The 23920-nt window shown below is 43.8% G+C and overlaps 1 protein-coding gene across 1 annotated transcript; it reads right to left on the reverse strand.

The window, feature by feature from the left end:
• Positions 1–4673: 4673 nt before the first annotated feature.
• On the reverse strand, positions 4674–22398 carry SLC40A1 (solute carrier family 40 member 1). Its single transcript, XM_079979234.1, has 8 exons — positions 21946–22398; positions 19770–19837; positions 14602–14761; positions 13327–13442; positions 11419–11545; positions 9310–9555; positions 7874–8527; positions 4674–6906 (listed from the first exon to the last, which is right to left on the reverse strand). The coding sequence occupies exons 1-8, from the start codon at positions 21977–21979 to the stop codon at positions 6587–6589; spliced, it is 1725 nt and encodes a 574-aa protein (XP_079835360.1). The 5' UTR covers positions 21980–22398; the 3' UTR covers positions 4674–6586.
• Positions 22399–23920: the final 1522 nt, after the last annotated feature.

Consider the following 23920-nt stretch of genomic DNA (forward strand, 5'->3'; position numbering starts at 1 on the left):
TAATTCCCTCTTTAACCCATCTGTGTTGTTGTTGTTGTTTAGTCGTTTAGTCACGTCCAACTCTTCGTGACCCCATGGACCAGAGCACGCCAGGCACTCCTGTCTTCCACTGCCTCCCACAGTTTGGTCAAACTCATGCTGGTAGCTTCAAGAACACTGTCCAACCATCTCGTCCTCTGTCGTCCCCTTCTCCTTGTGCCCTCCATCTTTCCCAACATCAGGGTCTTTTCCAGGGAGTCTTCTCTTCTCATGAGGTGGCCAAAGTATTGGAGCCTCAGCTTCAGGATCTGTCCTTCTAGTGAGCACTCAGGGCTGATTTCTTTCAGAATGGATCGGTTTGATCTTTTTGCAGTCCATGGGACTCTCACGAGTCTCCTCCAGCACCAGAATTCAAAAGCATCAATTCTTCGGCGATCAGCCTTCTTTATGGTCCAGCTCTCACTTCCATACATCACTACTGGGAAAACCATAGCTTTAACTATACGGACCTTTGTTGGCAAGGTGATGTCTCTGCTTTTTAACCCATCTGCAATAGTGGCCAAAATACCATAGAAAGAGTTTACTGGAGCTTTTAGGGGATAGATGGTGATTGTGAGAACGGAACAGCTTATCTTCTTGACATATCAAACATGGCTTCCAGACCTTCCATCTTCAGGAATTCCTTCCCGCATCTATTTGTATGCTAAGGAAATTTTGTTTGTTGTAGAACACAGTCAGTTCACGTAGAGAGCTGGACATCCATATTTGTAAGGTCCCACTGTGGCCCTGGAGAAACAGAAAAGAGACTGTACCCTTTCCCTAGAGTTTCCAACATGGTACCCATGGGCACCACATCACCCGCCGCAACTGCCCTTGGTGCCTGCCAAGGCCTCCCTGCCCCTACCAAATTTTTAAACGTTATTTTTAAATGGTTGTTTGGTTGGGAGAAGATTGCCTGTTTCCCCCTGCTTTTTTTGTCTCTGTTTAGCTGGCAAGGCACATTGTATTTTGCCTGGTATTTTGTGGGGGACGGAACGGTTCTGAGCACTGACATTTTTTCTTTCTGCGAAATGGGTATTTTGTGGCACCTGTGATGGTTACTTCTGTCAAATGTGCTCCCCGGTCCAGAAAATTTGGGGATCCCCCCGTTCTGCCCTCTCCCACATCTGTGCCTAGCAAGAAAACCCACCTAGCACAGTGGTGATAAACCAATACATCTTTCAGGCAAGATCTGCTGCCATTAGTGATATTTTTCTTGGGAAACACAGAGCTTCCAAGGGACTCCCTGGGATGCACTTTGGAAACTATTGGTCTAAGGCATCCCTAAGTTTAAAAAGGGACCTGGGTGGTGCTGTGGGTTAAACCACAGAGCCTAGGACTTGCCGATCAGAAGGTCAGCGGTTCAAATCCCCGCGACGGGGTGAGCTCCCATTGCCCAGTCCCTGCTCCTGCCAACCTAGCAGTTCGAAAGCACGTCAAAGTGCAAGTAGATAAATAGGTACCGCTTCGGCGGGAAGGTAAACGGCGTTTCTGTGTGCTGCTCTGGTTTGCCAGAAGCGGCTTAGTCATGCTGGCCACATGACCCGGAAGCTGTACGCCAGCTCCCTCGGCTAATAAAGTGAGATGAGTGCCACAACCCCAGAGTCGGTCACGACTGGACCTAATGGTCAGAGGTCCCTTTACCTTTTTAAGTTTAAAAAAGAAAGAAATGTGAAGAATTCCAACAGTGTACAGTACATGTCTTCTGCTGTTTAGTCTTGTCAGAGCTGTATCCAAACCATGACATTCGTCCCTTGATGTAGCTTTTAGACCTTTGCAGGTGATGGGAGTTCAGGGCTTTTTACGCTGCAAACAATATCTGAGCGGGTTCTGTCAGGATAACAGCTGAGCAAACATTGCAGACATTTTGGCTTCAGCCCCACTGCTTCTTCTCAGCTGGGTGGAGTAAGTGGCAAAAAAAAATTCCCCCATCTCTTTCCATGTACTTGACTATGGTCAACATGCTTCATTCCCAGAAATGAACTGTCAGTAGTTAAGGGAGGGTTTCCTTTTCAAAGTAAAGGCCTGCTTTTTTTAATGTATTTCTAAAAAAAATCACAGAGTTGCGACCAAGTTTTTGAGTACATCGGAATGCTTCTCCCAACTGGATGTTAAGCGAACAAACCAACTCCAAATGAAAGGTGTGTGTGTTTTTGCAAGGTGTAAACAATCTGCCATTGAAATTATATAAGTCGGCAGTCTATCAGATCTGCCTATGGCATATATAGGGGCCCCCACAGTATTCCAATTAGTGTGAAAGACAGTTTTGAATAACTGACTTGAAATAATATTTTCTAAAGGGAGCATAGTCATTGCATCTTGGACCCTTTCCCCTTTGATACAACCAAATCGTCTTTGTGACCAGCACAATATAATACACATTTACCTGAGTGTAAGTCTCATTGATCCTAATGGGATTTACGTCAGACTGTCCGACAACAGAACAGGTCATCTATTCCATTTCAAGACTATTAAGAGACTACAGGCTTGAGTCTTTTCCCATTATGCCCTGAAACAGCTCCCTCCACAATTTTTACATTTCCCTTAACATCCATCCTCAAAACGAGTTTTAGTGAACGTCAAAATTCAGCAGGGCAGCGCCACAGCTACAAACTCCTGGCAGTGGAATCAGAGGCTTCCCAAGAGAGAGAGAGGTCTCAGCTATGCATACTGAAACACCTTCTCAATCTTGTCTCTTGAATAATTTTGGATTAATTTCTATCGGGGGTTCTATTGCGCAACAGTATGTCATTGGGTCAGATGCAAAGGTTCCCTTCCTCTGACAAAGGATGTATGTTTTAGGAGGATGTTGCAGATCGAAACAATCACAGCAAAGGACCTTTAACTTCTTTCCATGTGTCAACGTGTCTCCGAGATACGGATATCCATTTTATTGGGTGTATTTGGAGTCGGACTGTTCTATGCACTTTGTTGTGTACTTTTCCTCTTGCAAAATCCAATAAGGGAAAAGTTTAACTAGGAAGAAATATTGACTTATGCTAGGACAGGATAAAGCGCTACCTTACAGCATGCACTTTGTCCCACACTGTGCTGGGTTTTCAGTAAACACATTAAATGTCCTCAGTCCTATTCACGTGCCGCAAGGTCTGTGCAAAAAGGTCTAGTAAAAACAGACTGAGGACTGGAATTCTAAGTCTAAAGTGACATTAGCGCTCTTTTTTTTTTTTAAGGTAGGGGACAGGGAAGCAAAACTTTACAGAACTTTTCATAGAGGGCATAGGTGACAGGTTTCTGGGTACATACTTGATGGTCACCCAGCACTGGGCAAAAAGTATTCGGCCCAGGGTTTTCCACTGTTTTCAGGGAGAGGGAAAGATCTGTTTATTATTAAGGGGAGTGCTAGAGAGGGAGAGATGTCTGAAAACCCAGAAACCTTGCCCCACCATGGCTCCACAAACAAGAATTCTCAGACACCTGCTTCTGCTTGAACTCATTGAATATGCATTTGACCTATTCCAGAGAAGAACACAAATGGCCTTTTGCAAGGATGCTTCCATGCAGCTCCACACTGCATATATATATATATTCTTTTCTCTTTCCCTGTCTTCCTTTAACAAATGAAGATGCATTGGGAAATGGGGAGGAACTGCCACCCCCAACTGCTGATTAAAAAAACAACAACCTGTCAAGGTTACCGAATACATCACCAGTTCTGTCAGAGTGTATGCATGCTCCACACCCATGGAGTTTCCCTTCCCCATTAGCACATTTTTCACACAAAGGGCTGTAGCTCAATGGTTAGGCCAGCCTTTCTCCACCTTGGGTCCCCAGATGTTGTTGGACTACTACTGCCATCATCCCCGACCCCCAGGTCCTGCTAGCTAAGGGTGATGAGAGTTGTAGCTCAACAACATCTGGGGAGCATAGTTGAGAAAGGCTGGGAAGAACAACTGCTTAGCATTCAGATCCCAGGGTTGGGAGAGAATCAAATCTGAAATCCTGGAGAGCTGGTTCCACTCATTTCAGACAATTCTGTGCTAGATGGACCAGTGGTTTGACTCTGTATAGGGCAGCCGCCTATGATCCTAAAGGGAAATAAATGCAGAAGAGTGATTCAGTTTTAGCCCAGAACAGTCAACTCTGACTGGCTGCGATTCTCCATCTCATGCAGAAATCTTTCCCATCACCTGCCCCCAGATCCGTTTTACTGAAAATGCTAGCTGAGCCCATGCCCTCCTGCAAGAAAGTGAAGAATATGCTCTACTACTGAGCTATAGCTCCATCCCTAAAAAAAGAATGTAATCTTTGTTTTTTTATAAAAAGTTGGATAAGAAAATGTCCATGAAATGTACAGCTGAAGTACTATCAACCAAAAAAAAGAGTGACTCATAGTTTCAGATGGCTAAAAAGAAAATTCTGTAGAAGGAAAATCCTGCGGTTGCAGGAACTGATTTCCTCAAATCGTTTTGTGACCCTGCCATCAATCACGTCAGAAATAGTTGTGTCTGCATTCCATTCAAAACAAAGTCTAGTGTCAGTTTCAAAGTCCTAGGAGTCAGGCCAGATTAGAATGAAGCTTTGATGTACTGTCCTTTTAAATTCAGGGTCAGACTATTTCTATACAACTTGACTCGTGTGTGTGTGTGTGTGTGTGTGGAAAGCATACCCCCCAAAATGACAAAAAAACCAAAAAGTGTGAAAAACGGTTTGTATTTTATGCAAACAAATATTTTACAAATATTTAACAGAGATTTAAAATCACACTGCTATCTTTTAGAAAAACTCCCAGGAATACAGTAAAGAGAATTCAACTCTACTGGAAAGCAAAGTGCTCAGAGCAACATTAATACAATTTCCACAAAAGTGCATAAAACGGTTAATGTAAAAAGCATTTCCTGTACACTGTAAAAAGGACTCGGAAAGCATGTTAGCACATATGGCATTGTCAGTCGCTACCGATCATCAAAGCAGTTTTTACAAGATCATACGGTAAGAAGCCTTTTTACAAAAACAGGTATTTTTTTAATAAAAAAGTACACTTTCCCAGTAAAAGATACATTGAGATTTTATATATATATATATATAGTCGAGTGCATAAGAATATCAACTCTATAAAACATTTAAAGTTGTCCATTATGTGCCACAATCCAACAAGTCTGTGAGCTGAAGTGGGCATCTGTAGGTAGATTACCCTACTGAGTGCAATTCATGCTGGCTGAAAGGGGAGGAATGCAAAGCTACACCCAACACACCATGTGCTGGCCATGTGATGCTACGGCATGGCAGCCTCAACACCACCTGGCATGGAGAAAGCAGCTGCATGGCGCAACCTGCTTGGGTACATGAGAATCGGATCAAGGACACGTTCCTTACATTTCAGTCAGCATGGATTATTTAACACTTGCTAACATGTTACGTTCAATAGGTCTGATTTCTCAAAAAATATAGCATAGGCATAGGCATGACTTTAAAGCACACATACACACAAATCAGAATGCCTCTTATTTGAGCCCCATGGGAATGAGTTTCTTCTACAAATTCCCATTTATTTCAGAAGGCCTTTCCCATAGGGAGGTTTCCTGGTGAATAATTTCTTAGCTACAAACTTTATAGATTTTTTTGTTTTCCTGACATTAGTGGGCTAAACAAAAATAAGTGGTTGAGATTTTCAGCTTAAGGATCCGTACGCATTTTGAACTTTTTTTTGTTTTTAAAGGGCCAGTGTAATGCTTTCACACTTTTTAATATCAAACACACAAAGCCAGCTCATGTATCTTCCCCTTAACACTATGGAATCAAGTTTCGTAAATAGGATGTAAGGCCCTAGGCATTACAATGCTATATTCGTACCTGCTACTGTCGGTTCCTAAGAAGTGCTGCAAATATATTCTACAATATCATTCACTATTCTTTATTCCAAAGAGCATACTTAAAACAATAAAGGCATTTCTTCCAAGTTAAACAAGAAGAACAACCATCACAGAAATACAGATTTAGGTGGCAAACCCATTGAAATTAATGAGCACAGATAAGTTAGGTCCATTAATTTTAATAGGTCTACTCTTGAGTAAAGCACAAAACTCTTTTGCTCATTTGTGTAACGTTTTGGTCATGTTTCTTGGCAATTTCGTTAAAGAGACAAAACATAGTACATCTATGTTACATGGGGGGATCACTGGTCATATTACAGAGGATGCAATAGTTATTTAAAACTGGTTTTAATTTCTCTGTTCCAAATCCGCATGAATTAATTTTTTTGTGGGGGGGGGGGAGGCGGAATCAGAACAAAATTCATTCTCATTCAATTTGTCTTTTGATTTATCATATTTATCTTTTATTTATTTTTATTTTTAATTATCATTCTTAAAAAAAAAAAACACTACTCAGGAGATCTCCCCTTAAATAAATAAGCTATGCCACTTCTAACTGGGGAAAAGCCACACGTGATCATGTGCCCAAAGGCAAAACAGTTTGAGAGGCGTTGAGGTGGAGTGCTGAGCACCACTTTTTAGAGGTACCAGCTACCCCTGACCCATAATAAAGCATGTGTATATATATGTACATGGACAGGAAAAACAAGCGCTGGCAGCAATAAGTGAAACTCTCTCTAGACGCTGGACGCATCACAAGCTGGTGGGTCGTCAGACACCGATTTTGGCACAGGGGTACAGCAGAGAAAGACATTCTTCCCCATGGTTTTATGGGCAAACCGGAAGTACATGAGATGGCCCATTGCAACGAAGGAAACAGAAATAAGCACCAGCAATCCGAAAGCTTCTGGGTTAGGAGCTAGGATGACCATGATAAAATGCAGGAGATCCAGAAGGTAATTCATGGAGTTTTGGACGCCATTTATGATACCTCTTTCTGATTCGATCACGTTTTCTTGCAGCAACTGCGTGACGGTCAGGTCAAAAGACCACAGTCCTGTTAAGACAAATACAAAGGGAATTTGTTCAGTTCCTGCTTGGGGGGCAAAAAAAGGAAAGCCACACAAGATATATCATGTATCTCCAAAAGTTAAAAGACCTTCTTTTCTACACCTGTTTTGCAAACGTAGAGACAATTTCCATGCCTTAATGAAATGAACCAAAATAAAATTCATGCCTATTTTCTGCCTCTAAGTGAATTTTTCTTCTTCCGTATATAAGTAAAAATGCCTAACCTATTCACCTCTTGGAAAAATAAAGAGATTGCTTGTTAACTGAGAACACAAACTGATTTCTGGAAATCAGTACTAAAGCATCAGATGCGGCTTACCTTCTAGAAGGCGCATTTAGGATTGCAACTTAGATAATTAAGAAAGGGTGTGAACTATCAAAACCTAAAAATATATGCAATGGGATTACTCTTTAACTATTCTCTCAACAACCCTTCTAGACTCCAGTACTAATGCACAGTTCTGCTTTGTTGTGAGACTATTCAGGGTGAATGTCAGCATAGTATATTTGCTTGGAAACTAGTTTCTGCCTTGCATGTTTTGCAAAGATCATATATATGCAAGGAACGTGAACCTACAATTTCTGCACAAGCAATTCTACATCATATTTAGGCTCCAATCCTTTCTCTTAAAATCTGATTTAAGCAAGAGGATCTTCCAACTACTGGAGAGGTCCAAATTGTTATTTAAAGCATCAGAAACAGCCATCTTCAAATGTCTAAAAGGAAGATGGAGGCAGCTTGGTTTTTCCTGCTTCAAAGGGCAGGTGTAAGAGCTGTTTGACAGGGGAACAGACTCCCTCAGGAGCTGGACTCTCCTTCCTTGGAGGTGTTTAACCAGAGGTTGGATGTCCACCTGTCAAGGATGATTTAGTTGAGATTCCTGCATCTCAAGGGGTTGGGACTAGATGACTCTCCCCACCCTAGAATTTTATGATTCTATGAATTAACTTACCAATTCTCGCAGCAATGACTCCTGCAAACAGAAGGCTTACGGAGACAATAGGCACAGGGTTGGGAGCCAAACCCGGATCAGAAGTTGACTCATTGAACAAGGAAGGCATTCCAGTTGTAAAGGGCATTTCCAGGAGCTCGCCTTGAGGCGCCATCGTAGGCAACGGGTTACTTTCAAACAATCTAGCACTGATGTCAGCAAACGGGGAAACAGTCAGATCCAAAGGACTCCCAGGCATGAACACCGAAATCACACACAAGACGAGGGAAGCCAACTGGGCCACTCCAGAGATGATACCCGTACGAACCAGGCCACACCTGCGACGAAGCCAGGTGAAGGCGACAGTACCCAGGATTCCAGTTATGGCAGAACCCCCCATTAAGAGGCTTAGAGTGGAACCACTCAGTCCCTGAGTATATGCATAGCCAGTAGTAATGCAGTCAAAGCCTAGGACAGTCATGTAAAGGAACGCAAGGGCCATTCCTGCAAGGAACACCGGCTGGTTGTAGTAGGCCACCCATCCGTCCCGGAACGTACTGAAAGGCTCGGCCATTCGAGAAAGACAGCTAACTTCTTCCTCCAGTTTGGGCTCAAAGACAGCCATGTCTTTCTCGCCAATTAACTGGACTCCTTCGTTGGGCTTTGACTCGCCATCTGTGGACCGAGATAAGAGTTAAGTACTGCCAAGGAAAAACATTGCATTGTGCCATTACTTTATTTCTACAGTGGTTCGTCAAACTACAGTCCTGTTAGCAAGGAGAACTCCTATTAGCAAGAACTCAGGAGAGCCTACATGCTTTCTGCCACTCAGTGGACCGTTCAGCTGCACCCAGGTCTTAAGTATCTGGCTTAAACCATAGAATGTGGATCATTAGGACAGTAGCAGTGTTTGACACACGGCGCTAGTTTTCCCATTTCATTTCATTTGTCTGTTTAAATGAATTTTGTATTATTATTATTTTTAAATGAACATCACTTTGGTATTTTCCTACTGATAAAAGGTAGTATATGATGACGATGATGATGATGATGATTACAAAAAACAATATTCAAGAATATATTTAACTGATTTTAAAGGGATCAGCTTTCGAAGGAATATATTTATGACTAGGGTATTAGCTGCACTTAGCAGATGGAATTAGGTGGTGATCACTAGGCGCCGACAGAAGCAGGAGTGATAGCAATATGTATGGAAGCCACCTGTAGGAAACAAGCAAGTTTAACATTTCCAAACAAATTCAAAAGACCTTTTTATAGTGCAATCCATTTTGGAAGCATTCTATGAAAAGAAAGGGACTAAGGCTGCAACTCTTCACACAGTGAGAGAGGAAGTCTCCTTCAACTCAATAGGGCTTGCTTTGGGGAAGCTGTACGTAGGTTTGTATCTTATAGGTAATTTTTATTTGGCCAAATACACTCCTTGGAAATGCTGGTACCTTTCTGCATGTTCAGCTGCTTCAGTTCTGACTCCTCAACCTTTGAACTGGATTTATGAGCCAAAGCAGGAGTTTTCTGGTAAACTTTCCACAGCAGCATATATTCTGCACACATGGAAATCAAGTTCCACCCAGAAATGAATCCGCAGCCAATCACAGGTGATCCAAAGGTCATTATCTGCCCAACAGCCATGGGGGCCAAGATATTGGTCAGCTGGTCAATTCTTCGTATTGTAGCATTCATATCTGTAAGGGAACATTGGAAAACGCAAAATTGGCACTTGATATAGAAGCTGGGAGCCACAAATTCAATACTATTTACTTGCACACAACGATCTCCTAAAGATTTCAATAAAATTTACTGCAAACAAGTAAGCCTTGGTTCAGAGGCCAACACTCAGACCTTCTATATTATATACTATCCTTACGTTTTCCTCCTCATACTGACCCATAAACTTCTTAAATAATCATACAAACACAGATGATTGTTATTTTTTAAGTACAAACAAGCCAGAAGCTCCTCAAAGACTTGGCAGCACAACTGAATTACAGCAAAAAGTATGTAGCTTCTCACATTTCCTCTCTCTTCAAATGTACCTGTAGCCCTGTACAGTAAAGATAGCAGCCGCAGTCTTTTGGCTCCACCACCTCATCTCCAATAGCCTTAACATACAATTTCTGTTGGATTACTGTGCAGAGATTCTCCTGCAGGTGATCTCAGTGATCAAGCAGGGATATAAGGGTTCAGGCGATCCCTGAGATATCCTGGACCTACGTTGTTCAGGGCTCTGTAAATTCATACAACAACCTTAAACCTGGACAACAACACGTAACACCAGTGAAAACAGCTGAACTGGCTACCCATCTACTACCAAGCCGGGTTCAAGCTCCTTGTATTAATTTACAAAGCCCTGAAAAGCTTAAGTCCAGGCAACCTAAGGGCCCTGCCTGAACCTTTACATCCCAGTTTGATCTCTGAGATCCTGAGTTGGTGAGGCTCATTGGATATGGACAAGAAACATTGGATATGGACAAGAAACAGTCTTTAGTGTCACCAGCCCAGCCCTGTGGAATGTTCTTCCAAAATATGCAGCAGGTGTCTTCTATTTTGACCTTCAGGCGATTGCTTAAAAGTTTTCTTTGTTCCCAGGCTTCTGCAGACAATTAAGATGAACACTTTCTGCAACAGTTGTCTGATTATCTTTTTGAATTTGTTTGCATGGTTTTTGTTACGCATATGTAATTGTTGCAAACCACTTTAGTGTTGTTGTTTTTTTAAAAAAATGAGGTTGTGGTATACAGGTATTCTTTTTTTAATCTTTAAATAAAGGCACTTCAAGTCCAAACATGTACAAGCAACTAAAATCAACAGAATGTGGTCTAGATTGTTGAAACATCCTGGAGATTACTGACTCCATCTGCGCAGGCTTACGACTGGGGTTTAAGGCTTGCCATATGGCAACACAGTTCACCCCTCTTACAACAGAGGATATTGGCAAGAACTCATCGCACCTGGTAAAATTGGATCGATGCTCACCCACCGTCCTTGTACTACTGCAAGAAATATTTTCGTAGTAAAAATGTGACAAAGTATTGATTCTAAACACAGCTGTGTAGAAAGTTCTGTGTTTGTTCAACCTTGACAGTGTAATAGCTGAACTATAACAAGGGCCACAGAGCATAATGTCTACATGACCAGCTGATAATCCACTTATTATAATTAGCTACTCTCCTGCTCTCTCTGAGCAAGAAAGAGGAGGGAAGTGAAACAAATATAATCTGCCCTTTATAACCTGATGTTGACTCACGACTCCTGTAACACAGAAAAATGTGCTGATTTCAGCTAGTTTAAAGCCAAGTATAGAATCATAGAGTTGGAAGAGACCACAAGGGCCATCGAGTCCAACCCCCTGCCAAGCAGGAAACACCATCAGAGCACTCTTGACATATGGTTGTCAAGCCTCTGCTTAAAGACCTCCAAAGAAGGAGACTCCACCACACTCCTTGGCAGCAAATTCCATTGTCGAACAGCTCTTACTGTCAGGAAGTTCTTCAGAGTATACAGAGTAAAATACTTTTTAAGATAACCAAAACCCAATAATACATCACCTGCTAATTTGCTCCTGTTTTCACCCGCAACAACAACGACCCAGTCTCTCTGTATGGTAATTGATGTAGCAGTGCTGGCTAGATTTGCAATGTTTGCTATTGTGATGACTAGGATATAGCAAAGGGTCTGTGGGAATGGAAAGAGACGTTCAAGCATAAGGAAAACAAATCAACCACTCTCCCTCAAACTGCTAAATTACAATTTAACATGCTAGTTATTTTATGCTGAGCCAGGCCAGCGGATTAATATTGAACAGTGATTTTTTTTTATTTATTGAATTTATATACCGCCCTATACCCACAGGTCTCAGGGCAGCTCAGAGGATTTATGGAAGGAAAGTTTACTTCTTGCCCACAACCGTTGTCTGCTAGCAGATGCATCTTCCACTGCCTCAAAAACCACCATTTGTCTTCTCTTCCCTCTGTGTGGACATAAAACTAGAGCGATCCAAAACCATTAAGGTATAGCAGGTATCCCCATTTGGCCCGCCAGGCCATTATGGCCAAGCCACACCCACCTGCCCAACAGGTAAAGTCATGGCTGGACCAAAAAGGGATTTGCAGGTACTGCTGATCAGCTGATTGATAATGCCTTCCAGAGGTGCTTTGAAGTCCTGACCGTCAACTGATTGTTGGGGCTTCAAAGCGCAGTGCTCTCTACAAATACCGCCAGTTGATTTAAAAGATCCCACCACAGCCCAAGCTGCACTAGTGCCTACAGATTTATTTATTTTAAACCAGTGTCCCCCCCCCCCTTAAAGAAGGCTTGAATACATTATGACATCAGGTGATAGGCATGTTGTTCACCTGCCCAAGTTGGCCTACAGCGGGGTGGGAGAGATAAGGAACTGGCCAGTTCCTCACCCCTAGTATAAAGAAAAGAGTGTCCTTGAAAGCTGGACCATCGTTCAGTTCAGATAATCCATCAAACCATGATGCGTGAGATCATGAATGTGACTTCACCTTGAGTTTCTTGTTCTGGCTTGGCAGGCAAGGATTAATCATAGTTTGCTGGTTTAAATGCCTTCCTCTTCTGAAAAGGGAACTCTGAGACCGCCTGACCAGATTTTGAGAGGCCCCCCCAAAATGACGCCACTGGTAACCACACAGAGTACTGAAGTTCATGTTTAACAGTGCAAACCTATACATTACGGCTGGGGAACCTGAGTCCCTCCATATCTTGTTGGACTCAACAGTCCCAGTCATAATGGCCTGTTGTGAGGGTTGATAGGAGTTGTGGTCTATCAACACCTGAAGGGACATAACTTCCCCACTTCTGCTGTGCATGTCCACTCAAGAGAAAATGTCACTGTTTACTCAAAGGTAAGCATGTACAAAGGTAAAGGTAAAGGGACCCATGACTGTTAAGTCCAGTCGCGGACGACTCTGGGGTTGCGACGCTCATCTCGCTTTACTGGCCGAGGGAGCCGGCGTTTGTCCACAGACAGTTTTTCCTTGTCATGTGGCCAGCATGACTAAGCCACTTCTGGCGAACCAGAGCAGCGCACGGAAACACCGTTTACCTTCCCGCCAGAGCAGTACCTATTTATCTATTTGCACTGGCATGCTTTCGAACTGCTAGGTTGGCAGGAACAGGGACTGAGCAACTGGAGCTCACCCTTTCACGGGGATTCGAACCGCTGACCTTCTGCTCAGCAAGCCCTAGGCTCTGTAGTTTAGACCACAGCACTACCCGCATCCCTTAAGCAAGTATAAGATTGCTTTACTATTGATCTAGGATGGGACCAACCTTATTGGCCTAGCAAGAGCAAATCCATTTAAGCACTGACAACAGACTATATTCGATTGAATCCATTAAGTATTGTGACATCACAAACTTCAGGCTGACTGAAAAGGCAACAGTGCTATCATAATCCAATGTTTATCAATGGTTTTTTGTGCACTTACCAGAAGCCACCCATGATACAGAGCCAAAAGCTGAGTCTTAAACAGGAAGACCATCATCAGAAGGATGCCACACAAGATGACCGATGCATTCTGCACAATTAAGGATGTCTGGGCCACTGTTTAGGATAAAGGGAGAGGAGGGGAAATTGCAATTTAGGTCATGCCAACAATGACAATAGGAAATATGCAACCATTGGAAGACCTTGCATCTTTTCACGCAAGTTTCTCTTCAATATTTAAAGCAAAATGTTTTTCGTGTTTTCAGTCTCCTGGCTTCTGGTATTTCTCCCAGCACTTTGAGGGACAAAAAAGGGGGGAGTGGGTGCATAAGACGAACACTTGGTTGAGATTGCTCCCTAGGATATAACACCCGCAAGTCTAAAGAAATTAAAATATCACTCTAAATGAAGAAGACATTTGGTAAAAATTATGTTGAAGCTGTCTGGCTTGCTCCACCAGCAAGAGTAACTACGCCTTCACTGAGTAACCCCCTTGGGCTTAGTGTTCAAACATGGAGTAATTGTTCACCCATTGGGCCCTGCCTTCAAAACAAAGGCATAATTTTTTAAAATGCTAACGCCTCAGCCAAGGAGGAAACACCTAGCGTGAGTAGCTGAAATGTCCTACTAATGGCAGTAATTATTTAAAATTAGCTTTAAGCAGGTCACATAATTATACTGTCTGCAAAATGCTTAGTCCAAGAGACAAGGCATATGAATTTTACAGAGAATATGTGACCATTATAGCCCTGCCACACAGGTTTTATAAAGAGGATAGGCCTTGTTGTACACAGTGGTACTTGCTTCTGAGTAAACCTGGATAGAACTCTGCAAGCTTGCACAGTTATTCTATACTAGCTCTGCATGAGATACTAATCAAACTTTCAATGCCTCTAGCATTTTATTCAAATATTCTACACCTTGATAAGGCACATAATTTTCAGACTGGCATAAAATTAACTAAGCCATACTCAGAGTAGGCCTACTGAAGGCATACATTAGTTGTGTCTATTGCTTTTAGCAGCTGTACTCTGAAGTTGAGATACAACCCAGTGCCACGTGGGTGAGGGGAAAGCTTGAAAACTTGAAATAATAATAATAATAATAATAATAATAATAATAATAATAACAACAACAACAACAACAACAACAATTCTATTTAGAAAGTAAACATTGGTGTAAGCCATTGTAACAGCTTTCATCTTGTTTTCTGTGATTTGGGGTCCACTTAACACATGTCAACATTCTTCAACAAAACCACTAAAACATGACTAACCTTTGAGCCTTGGGTTCTTGTCTACCCAGTCTCCAATAATGGCTCCCAGAAGAAGAACTGAACCTGCCACAACCAGCCCATAAACAGCAGTCAAGAGCAGACTGTTTCCATACAGTTCAACCAGGAAGACCGACACTGCAAAGTGCCACATACGATCTCCCTAGAGGGGAAAAAAAGAGAGATTTAGTTTAATACTAGGTAAAGGTAAAGGTACCCCTGCCCGTACGGGCCAGTCTTGACAGACTCTGGGGTTGTGCACCCATCTCACTCAAGAGGCCAGGGGCCAGCGCTGTCCGGAGACACTTCCGGGTCACGTGGCCAGCGTGACAAAGCTGCATCTGGCCTTTCCCTGGCAAGGAGACTAAAAAGACAACCTAAACACAAAATGAATAAACAAAGGCACCAGGCAACTACCCTCCTTTATTATCTCCCACACTGAAGTTCCTTGCATCCTTCTCATTGGTTACCTGAACTGTTCAGCCCTGTAATAACCCAGCATCCTCCTCCTTCACAGCACTTTAACTCCAATGTTGGTTTCTTGGAAGTTGCAGCCATTGAAACTGTTCCAACTCTGCTTGAAGTTGACTAGATTTCAACTTCTATATATGTAGAACCCAATAAATCCTACAAGCGCTGCAATGGAAACTTCCCCATTATCCTAGCAACTGCGATAGCAGATGAACTCTGATGAAATGCCCGTAACTGTTTTACTATGCCTCAAATAAATATACAGAACAGTAGCTTGGGTGGCATAATAAATCTGCTGTTGAAAAAACCAGAAACCCAGTAGTTTCCTCATCTGTCACAAAGCAATAGCTGTACAGTAATCCTTAATTTGCACTGGACAGGTTACATTGCAGGCAATGGGACTGTTACACAGTAAGTCAATTATTGCCTGTGACCCTCATTATCTGAGTGGAAGGGTCATGTCGTCTAATGACCCTTTAAAGGCCATCTGTCAGACAAGCTAGCTAAGGGGTGTCGCTGACGTTCATTTATTTTGTGATGTCCACATTTCAGCAATCTACCTTCCTCTGAAAAGTCCTAAATGTGTGTTCAGCAGATAAGTTTCTCACTTTGATAAGCAGCAGAAAGGGGGCAATTGCCGATAACAAACATGGAACGCACAAGTGCGGCCAGCATTGAAATGTTGCAATGAATGTGTGCTTCTCTTCAGTGTTCTAGCCAAGCCAGCCTCCACAATTCTCCATTCTATTGGTCCTACCAACCAGTTTGGCCACCTCCAATATTCAGCCCACATTCTGTAGCCTCTAAGCATGCTCAGTCTTCACTGGGTTGTTTTGTGGTCCCTTTATCTAAGCCCCCACCACCTCCGCAAGAAATATTCTTCGGTATTTCTGAAAACCTTGAGACTCCCCTGAACATGCTGGTGCCTCCTCGTGTGTGGGTTGTGCCTTTTTTGGCTACAAAAGCAACAACACTCACTTCTAAAAACACTGGAAACAGTGGGAATGATTGTTTAATGCCTGAAAATAGCCAAGGGAGCAAGAAAACCAACAATCTGGTAACAACTAAACCAAAGGACCTATGGAAGACTTTAGCTAAGCGCATAAGGGTAATGCCACACATTGCATTTTTGGGTGTGCATGTAAAGCTGTTCTTAAGTTGTAAATGTAATAAACCAATGCGTATGAGTAAATACACTCACTGAGGAGCCATGTTTGACGTAAGTGCCCTTACTGATCATCCTAGGATTGAAAATATGAAATTACCCTAACTTGATATAGTTACTAGAAGCAGAATTTTCGTCTCTAAAAACGTAAGTGGTTTTGGCTGTTCCATAAAGGTCCTAGCTGAAGCCACAGGTGTAACCTCAGATTAAATGCTTAGTTATTGCTTGTGACAGCTGTCAGACTGAGCACAACATTCTCTTGGAGACAAAGGAGGAGTTCCTTGCCACAAAACTAACAACCAAAAGCAAGCATGGATACAGTTGCCTGCAATATTTAAGCGTCCTTTAATTCACAAAAAGTTAGCTTCACTGCAAATTCACTGCAAAGTTAGCTACTTAAGAAAGTGTTTCTTTGCCTGTTTATTTTCTTATTAAGAGAGGAAAGCAGTGAGTCAGACACTAAGGCTGTCATGGGTGGCACAAACCAATTGTTAGCAAATTAAACTGGGGAAGTTAATTAGCTTCTTATGCCTTCATACAAACCCCGTGCCTCAGAAGCAACTCCCAGTAAAAACAAATGAAACTACAAGGATTCCACCCTCTGCATACCCACATACAGGACAATCTGTTGTGCTTCAGAACTTGCCTTTGTTAGACAGAGGCATCAGGGTGCTATGTAGCAAAACTGGGGCATGGTTAGGTTAAACACCTACTGAACTGAACATGTTTCGTTTTACTGATTTGCACCTAAGGCACCTCTGGTTATAACCATAGACAATAGCAGTAGTAGTAGTAGTAGTAGTAGTAGTAATAATAATAATAATAATAATAATAATAATAATAATAATAATATATTATTTATACCCCGCCCATCTGGCTGGGTTTCCTCAGCCACTCTGGGCGGCTTCCAACAGAACACTAAAATACAACAACCTATTAAACATTAAAAGCTTCCCTAAACAGGGCTGCCTTCAGATGTCTTCTAAAAATTTGGTAGTTATTTTTCTCTTTGACATCTGGTGGGAGGGCGTTCCACAGGGCAGGTACCACTACCGAGAAGGCCCTCTGCCTGGTTCCCTGTAACTTGGCTTCTCGCAGCGAGGGAACCGCCAGAAGGCCCTCGGCGTAGGACCTCAGTGTCCGGGCAGAATGATGGAGGTGGAGATGCTCCTTCAGGTATCCTGGACCGAGGCTGTTTAGGGCTCAAAAGAGCATACCTGCTGCCTCCACAACAACAGCCAAGATGTTCTTTCTGTACTACAGCACCACTCCACACATGCCTGAATTGCCACCATCTTTCAATGACCAATTTTTCTCCTAAAAAAAGGGGGGAAGGGGGAGGCCTTTTCCCCTGGGAAAACCAACTGGCTTATGTGTGCTCAACTCTGAACTGAACTATGGAACCTATCTCTCTATTGCATCTTGAGCAAAACATTTCAACCTCTCCCACCCGCAAATTCATGGTCGGTTAAGGACCCAAAGGGGTTAAAGTAGGGGTGAGGAACAAGAGGCCCTCCAGCTCCCATCAGTCCCAGCCAACAGCCAGGGTTGAGGGGAGGTCCAATGTATTTTAAGGACCAATCTAGCTAAATTATAACCCACAATTCCAGATGCAGATGTGTGCAGGCAGAGCAGAGAGGTGTGCATGGCCAGAGGTTTAAAGAGCTGCTTATTAAAGCTGGTCACCCAGCTGAACAAGCAAGCCCGTTTTAAATAGAAAAAGCAGGTTCCAAGGTGAACAGCTACAGTGGAGCCATTCAAACAACCTTTGTGCTTTATGCATGTGCTTTGCCCATGATATGACAGCCAAGAATTACAATCTCAACCTGACACATTAAAAAAAAGCACATTTAGTGCTCCTCCTGAAATCCATGGGAGTTGCAAAACTTAACTCTAGCTAGATCGTGCCCCAAGTATTTTATGGTGAGTTTAGGAAAATTCTTTATTGCACTGAATAGGGAGATACTCACTTCCAACCAGGAATGGCCCAATAGGTTTTTCTGCTTCAAGGGACAAGATGGCACCCCATTCCACATAAAAAGTTCAACCTTACTTCAGCACTGGTTAGTGGACAGTGTCTTCCATTGCACCCAAGGGCAGCAGCCTGGGTTTAGGGTTTGGGGCCGACCGAGTGGTACCCACAGCACTGTTCCTCAGTACCTGCCCAGTTCCCAGCATTTGCCGCCTTGCTCTGACTAATGGCAAAGCTGTCCCTGAGCAAACTATGGCCAAACTAAAGAGAGGCTTTGCTGAAACCCCAGTCCTAATCATGTGTGTTTTTTCACCTTCCTGCAATATCAACCTTAGTGGTTTTGCTGTGTCAGTTTAATGCCATGTTTGGTGGCACTGTGCTGATACAGATGTACTACAGTGGTGCCTCGCAAGACGAAAAGAATCCGTTCCGCGAGTCTCTTCGTCTAGCGGTTTTTTCATCTTGCAAAGCAAGCCCATTGACAGCTTAGCAGATTAGCGCTATTAGCGGCTTTTAGTGGAACAGCTGATAAGCAGCTTATCAGCGGATCAGCTGATAAGCGGCTTAGCGGCTTAGAAAAAGGGGGGGGAAGGAAAAAAAAACCGCAGGAACTCGCAAGACATTTTTGTCTTGCGAAGCAAGCCCATAGGGAAATTCGTTTTGCGAAGCGCCTCCAAAACGGAAAACCCTTTCGTCTAGCGGGTTTTCCGTCTTGCGAGGCGTTCGTCTTGCGGGGCACCACTGTATATGCTGCCACAAAGATCATAAGCTCCGTGTTCCTGCATGACAGTCACTGGGGAACAGCATATAAAAATTAATTTAACTTGCCTTCTACAGAGAAAGAAAAAAGTTTGCTTTTTATTTGAATCAGGACAGAAGCTTCTCAGTGCATGTATGGGTTGTATTATTATTATTATTATTATTGCTCCTTGGAAATGCTGTGTCTTAACCATCCCCTTTTGCTAACAAACATTCTTCCTCATAAATCACTGATAATTTTATCAATTTTTAAAGCACATTTGCCCCAATTCTACACACTAGAGTTGCCTACGCAAACAAAATTAATATCTCTTGGTACGGGAAAGGAGAAAAATTCCAGCAACAACAATTATTATTATCATTATCATTATCTATACCCCGCCCATCCAGCTGTGCTTCCCCAGCCACTCTGGGCGACTTCCAACACATATAAAAACAGAATAAAAATTCAAACATTTAAAAAAAAAAACTTTAGCCAACCAGGCCTTTGGATACTGCTGAAAATAAGTCAGAATATTGATATCAAAGCTCTTTAACAAAGCTGAGATCTACATTATTCTTCATTGAAAAGCATAGGCTCTGGTCCTAACAGAGCTGAAACCTGTGATGGGGCTTGCTAACGAAATCAGGACCAATGTGTCAGAGCATATTTTATTAAATGTATTGTTGCACATTTTCCCTGAATTGTGGCATGATATCACACAGCACAACCCCCTCTTGTTGATATATGCAACAGTTGTCCACAAGTCATCCTGCTATACAGACCAGCCAAATGTATATTATCTACGGTTATACATTACTTACCCAAGTGGACAGGGAATGGCCAAGGTACAGTAGGAATTTTGCAGAGGTGAAATAACTGGCACAGGATCCTAAGATGGAAACAGAAGAGTTGTCATTTAAGTGTGTCCTGCAAATTTACTTTTCTTGTGCAGCTAGACCAGGGGTCAGCAAACTTTTTCAGCAGGGGGCCAGTCCCCTGTCCCTCAAACCTTGGGGGGGGGGGGCAGACTATAATTTGGAGAGAGAAAATGAACAAATTCCTTTGCCCCACAACATCCTATGCATTTTAAATAAAAGCACACGTTCTACTCATGTAAGAACACCAGGCAGGCCCCACAAATAACCCAGAGATGCATTTTAAATAAAAGGACACATTCTACTCATGTAAAAACACACTGATTCCTGGACCGTTCATGGGCCGGATTTAGAAGGCGATTGGGCAGGATCCAGCCCCGGGGCCTTAGTTTCCCTACCCATGAGCTAGACAGTGGCCAAGCTTCTACCATCATCTCTGCCGTTGTTTAGTATCGTTATTTAGCTTAATAAAGTTGAGTAAAGCACCAAGACAGCTTGACAACTACCTATAGGTTTCAGTCTTTGCTTAAAGAAATATCCACCTCTGTTAACACCAAGTTTTATTAACTGTCATGAGGCACTTAGTTTTTCCATCTATCTAGTCTGCCACATTTTCCCCCTCTATCTTGAGACCTGCTGCCTTAGTCTCAATTTAACATCCATGCATCGTCCGCCAGAATTATTTCATGTGCTACTCGGAAGCGCTGCTATGAAATTCCAATGGCAGAAAGTTATGAACTAAATTCCAGCAGTGGTCCTACCTCTTTTCGACATACAAGCCATCACAACTAACGCCACACATGCACTTTTCTAGGTTACAGGGATATGACCCTTTCAGCCAAGCTAACGAAAGCAGAAGTATGCAGATGTTTCTCTCTTCAGTGCGAAAAACACCACAAAGTTTCTCCTCTTCTTCAGCAACCTCATTTTATACCTCATGGTTTCAATCCAGCATTACCTGTGTGCCCTCTTCCCATGTAAGGGAATATAGCCCCACAAAGCATAACACTTCTTCTCCCAGACATAGCCAGGATTCCAACGCATCTTGGATTTCTTCTGCTAAAGAATTCCTTCTCCTAAATAGGAGCTGGCTGCCAAAACATAGGAAGCTGCCTTAGACCACTGATCCATCTAGTTCGGCACCATCTTTCTTGATGGGCAGCGATTCTCCAGGTCTTCAGACATAGGACACCCGCTGCCATAACTGGACTGAAGTTGGGTTCTTCTGCATTAAAGGCAGCTGCCCGCTACCAATGGGCTACGGGGGCCCTTTGTCAAACTGCTGAACTGTCCAGCAAAAGCAAGGTACAGTCGTACCTTAGTTCTCAAGCAGAATGCGTTTCAGGAGTCCCTTCAATTCCTGAAACCATTTGCAGCTTCCAATTGGCTGCAGGAGCATCCTGCAGCCAATCGGAAGCTGCGCCAGACGTTCGGCTTCTGGAAATGGTTCAAAAACCGGAACACTCACTTCTGGTTTTTGATCGTTTGGGAGCCAAAACGTGTGAGTTCCAAGGCGTTCGGCAACCAAGGTACAGCAGTACTTTGCAAGAGCGGTTACAGCGCAGGCTGGGTGCATGTGCACCCACTACCAAACTCGGCACCCAATGCTGGATTAAATCCTACGGAGGCCCCTGGGCAGTCGAAATATCACCAATTACCTCCTAGCAAGTTTTATGAACTGGCAACACACCAACTCACATAAAGCCTCATATCTGGAGCGGGTAACACCTAACTAAGAAAGCTTGGTTGCCATTTTTCCTTCAAGATCAAATGAGTATTATTTCGATCCCTTGTCGCAGGGCCCCCCCCCCCCAAAAGGTCCATAGGGACCGGTGCCTCCTCTCTGCCTGTGGGGCAACGAGATACTGCGGGCAAGCGCCTGGCGCTGTGCGCGCAGAAGAGAATCCAGCGCAGCTCGCGCGCAACGCGCCTCGCGGGCTGAGCCGAGCGCGCGCGCGCCTTTGCGCAAACTCCCTCCTTCCCCCGTGCGCGCAAGACCTCTCCATGACCCGCTTCCCCGCGTCAACAAGGCAGCAGCCTGCGCTGGGCGGGCGACGGAGCCAGCCTCGCCACTTGCGCCCGTGCGCTGAGCCCGTGTCCCTCTGCGCGCTCTGCGACTCACCACAGCATCCTTGCTTGCTTTGCTGTTCTGCCATGGCTTATATATATCTGAGTTGTTGTTGTTTTTAAAAATCTCTCCCCGGCGGGGGGGGGGGGGGTTCCTTTCCTCTCGGCGGCTTGTTGCTCTCGTGAGAGAGCGCGACAGAGGCGGGCCGGCAGACACGCGTGCACGCACACACACGCGACGAGCGCAGCGGGGGTACCCTGGAGAGGAAAGCGGGGCAGAGCGCAGCGCCAAGAAGCAGCAGCGGACGAAACGGCCTAACCCCCGTGTTGCTCTTTCCAAACTTAGCTATCACTGTAGCTGAAGTTGGAAAGAAATGGCCTTATGGGCAGGTGGCCGCGACGCGCCCGCTCCGCTAGGAATGGGGACCCCGCAAGGCGCCCGCCAAGTTCCTCAGGCCGCGGCTCCTCCTGCCCGAGCTGACCCCTTGGGCTCTGTCCTGGCGCTGTGGCGAGCCGACCCTTTATATAGAAGCGAGGGGCCGCGCGAAGGTGGAGGAGTTCCCCGGAGTCGCCTATCAGCGGCCGGCAGATCTGCATATCCCCTCCCGCCCGTCCTGACTGTGCGAGCTGCGCCTTCTGCAAGGGAGGAAGGGATGGCTGGGAAGGAGAGAAAAAGAGAGAAAGAGGAGAGAGAGGGCTGGTGCTTCTCTTGGGGAAGCCGGGAGTGAGAGGAGGGGGGGCCTTATATAGGGCTAGAAAGGCTGGCCGGAATCTCCACCCTAGAAGAGGAACATTATCTGCTCCCCGCAGGGCTCTGCAAATGACACCCTGCAACGCATAGCATCCTCCTGAGTTTCCTCCAGCGCTGCGCCTCAAAACAAAACTCAAGGACCACATAAGGGTGATCCGGGGACCCTCTAAAGCCACGGTTCCCGACGTGGGGCAATTTTATTTTTTAAAGATGGGGGGCAATTCGAGAATGAGATATCAACAGTGAATTTTTTATTTTTTTGCGTTTCTTCCTCCACGTGAATAGGACTTCACTTTTTGAATAAGAATTATATGTTATGGGGGGGAAACACACCAGGATTTTAGAGATGCTTAGGTGGGGCATGCCCCCCCCCAAAGGTTGGGAACTACTCCTCTACAGCAAACGGCCACCACTGAAAAGATGGCACCTTAGGTCTTTCTCGCTCAAAAACCCCATCATTCCTGCCGGTTTCCCATAATTGTTTTTAATATAATTTTTATTTGATTTTATAAATATAAAATTATAAAAATACAACCATACACATCCACATTTAAAGATTCTTCCAAATCTCTGGACTTCCCACCTTCCCCCTCCGTGGATCCTATTATTAACCTTTTCTACTGCATCTTTTTCAGTGATCCACATTTTATATAACTCCATTATCTCCGTAGTACTTGCTACATTGCAACTGTTATTGCAGTCCTGCTAATGTTTTCATCTGCTTACAGTGGTCTCCAAAATAAATTATAATTCTTCCCCATTCTTTGTTTTGTTTTGTTTTAATTAAAGATTTTCTTGGTTTACAAAAGTACGAGCAATGTCTCTCTCTTTTTTTTCCAAGTTACATTTTTACAGATCAGTTTCCTCCCATTCTTTGTTAAAGTTTTGGTCTTCTTAGTTCCTGAGCTTTCCGGTCAGTTTCGCTATTTCAGCATAGTCCAACAGTTTCATTTTCCATTCTTCTCTGGTAGGGACAGGTTTCCCAAAATTTTACTCAGGTCCCCCTCTGGGTTTCATTCATGCCCTACTTTCCTGGTCTGGAAACTTCAACGTTCAGCTCTCCCTTCTGGAAGGCTGCCATCTCTCCTTTGCAATGTGCCATTTCATAGATTTTTCCAGTCAGGACCCTGCATGCCACCAGGGATACCGATATCACCATTCCCTTTCTAATAGTGGTTGAGTGCCAATACATTTGGAAACAAAAGATGGTCCTTTCCACACACTAAAACTGAGTGCTTTCTACAAGCTCAAGAGACATCCTTGTTAAAGATTGGATTTG

The sequence above is a fragment of the Podarcis cretensis genome (assembly GCF_951804945.1).
Source record: "Podarcis cretensis genome assembly, chromosome: 1".
In the NCBI taxonomy this organism is placed as follows: Eukaryota; Metazoa; Chordata; class Lepidosauria; order Squamata; family Lacertidae; genus Podarcis; species Podarcis cretensis.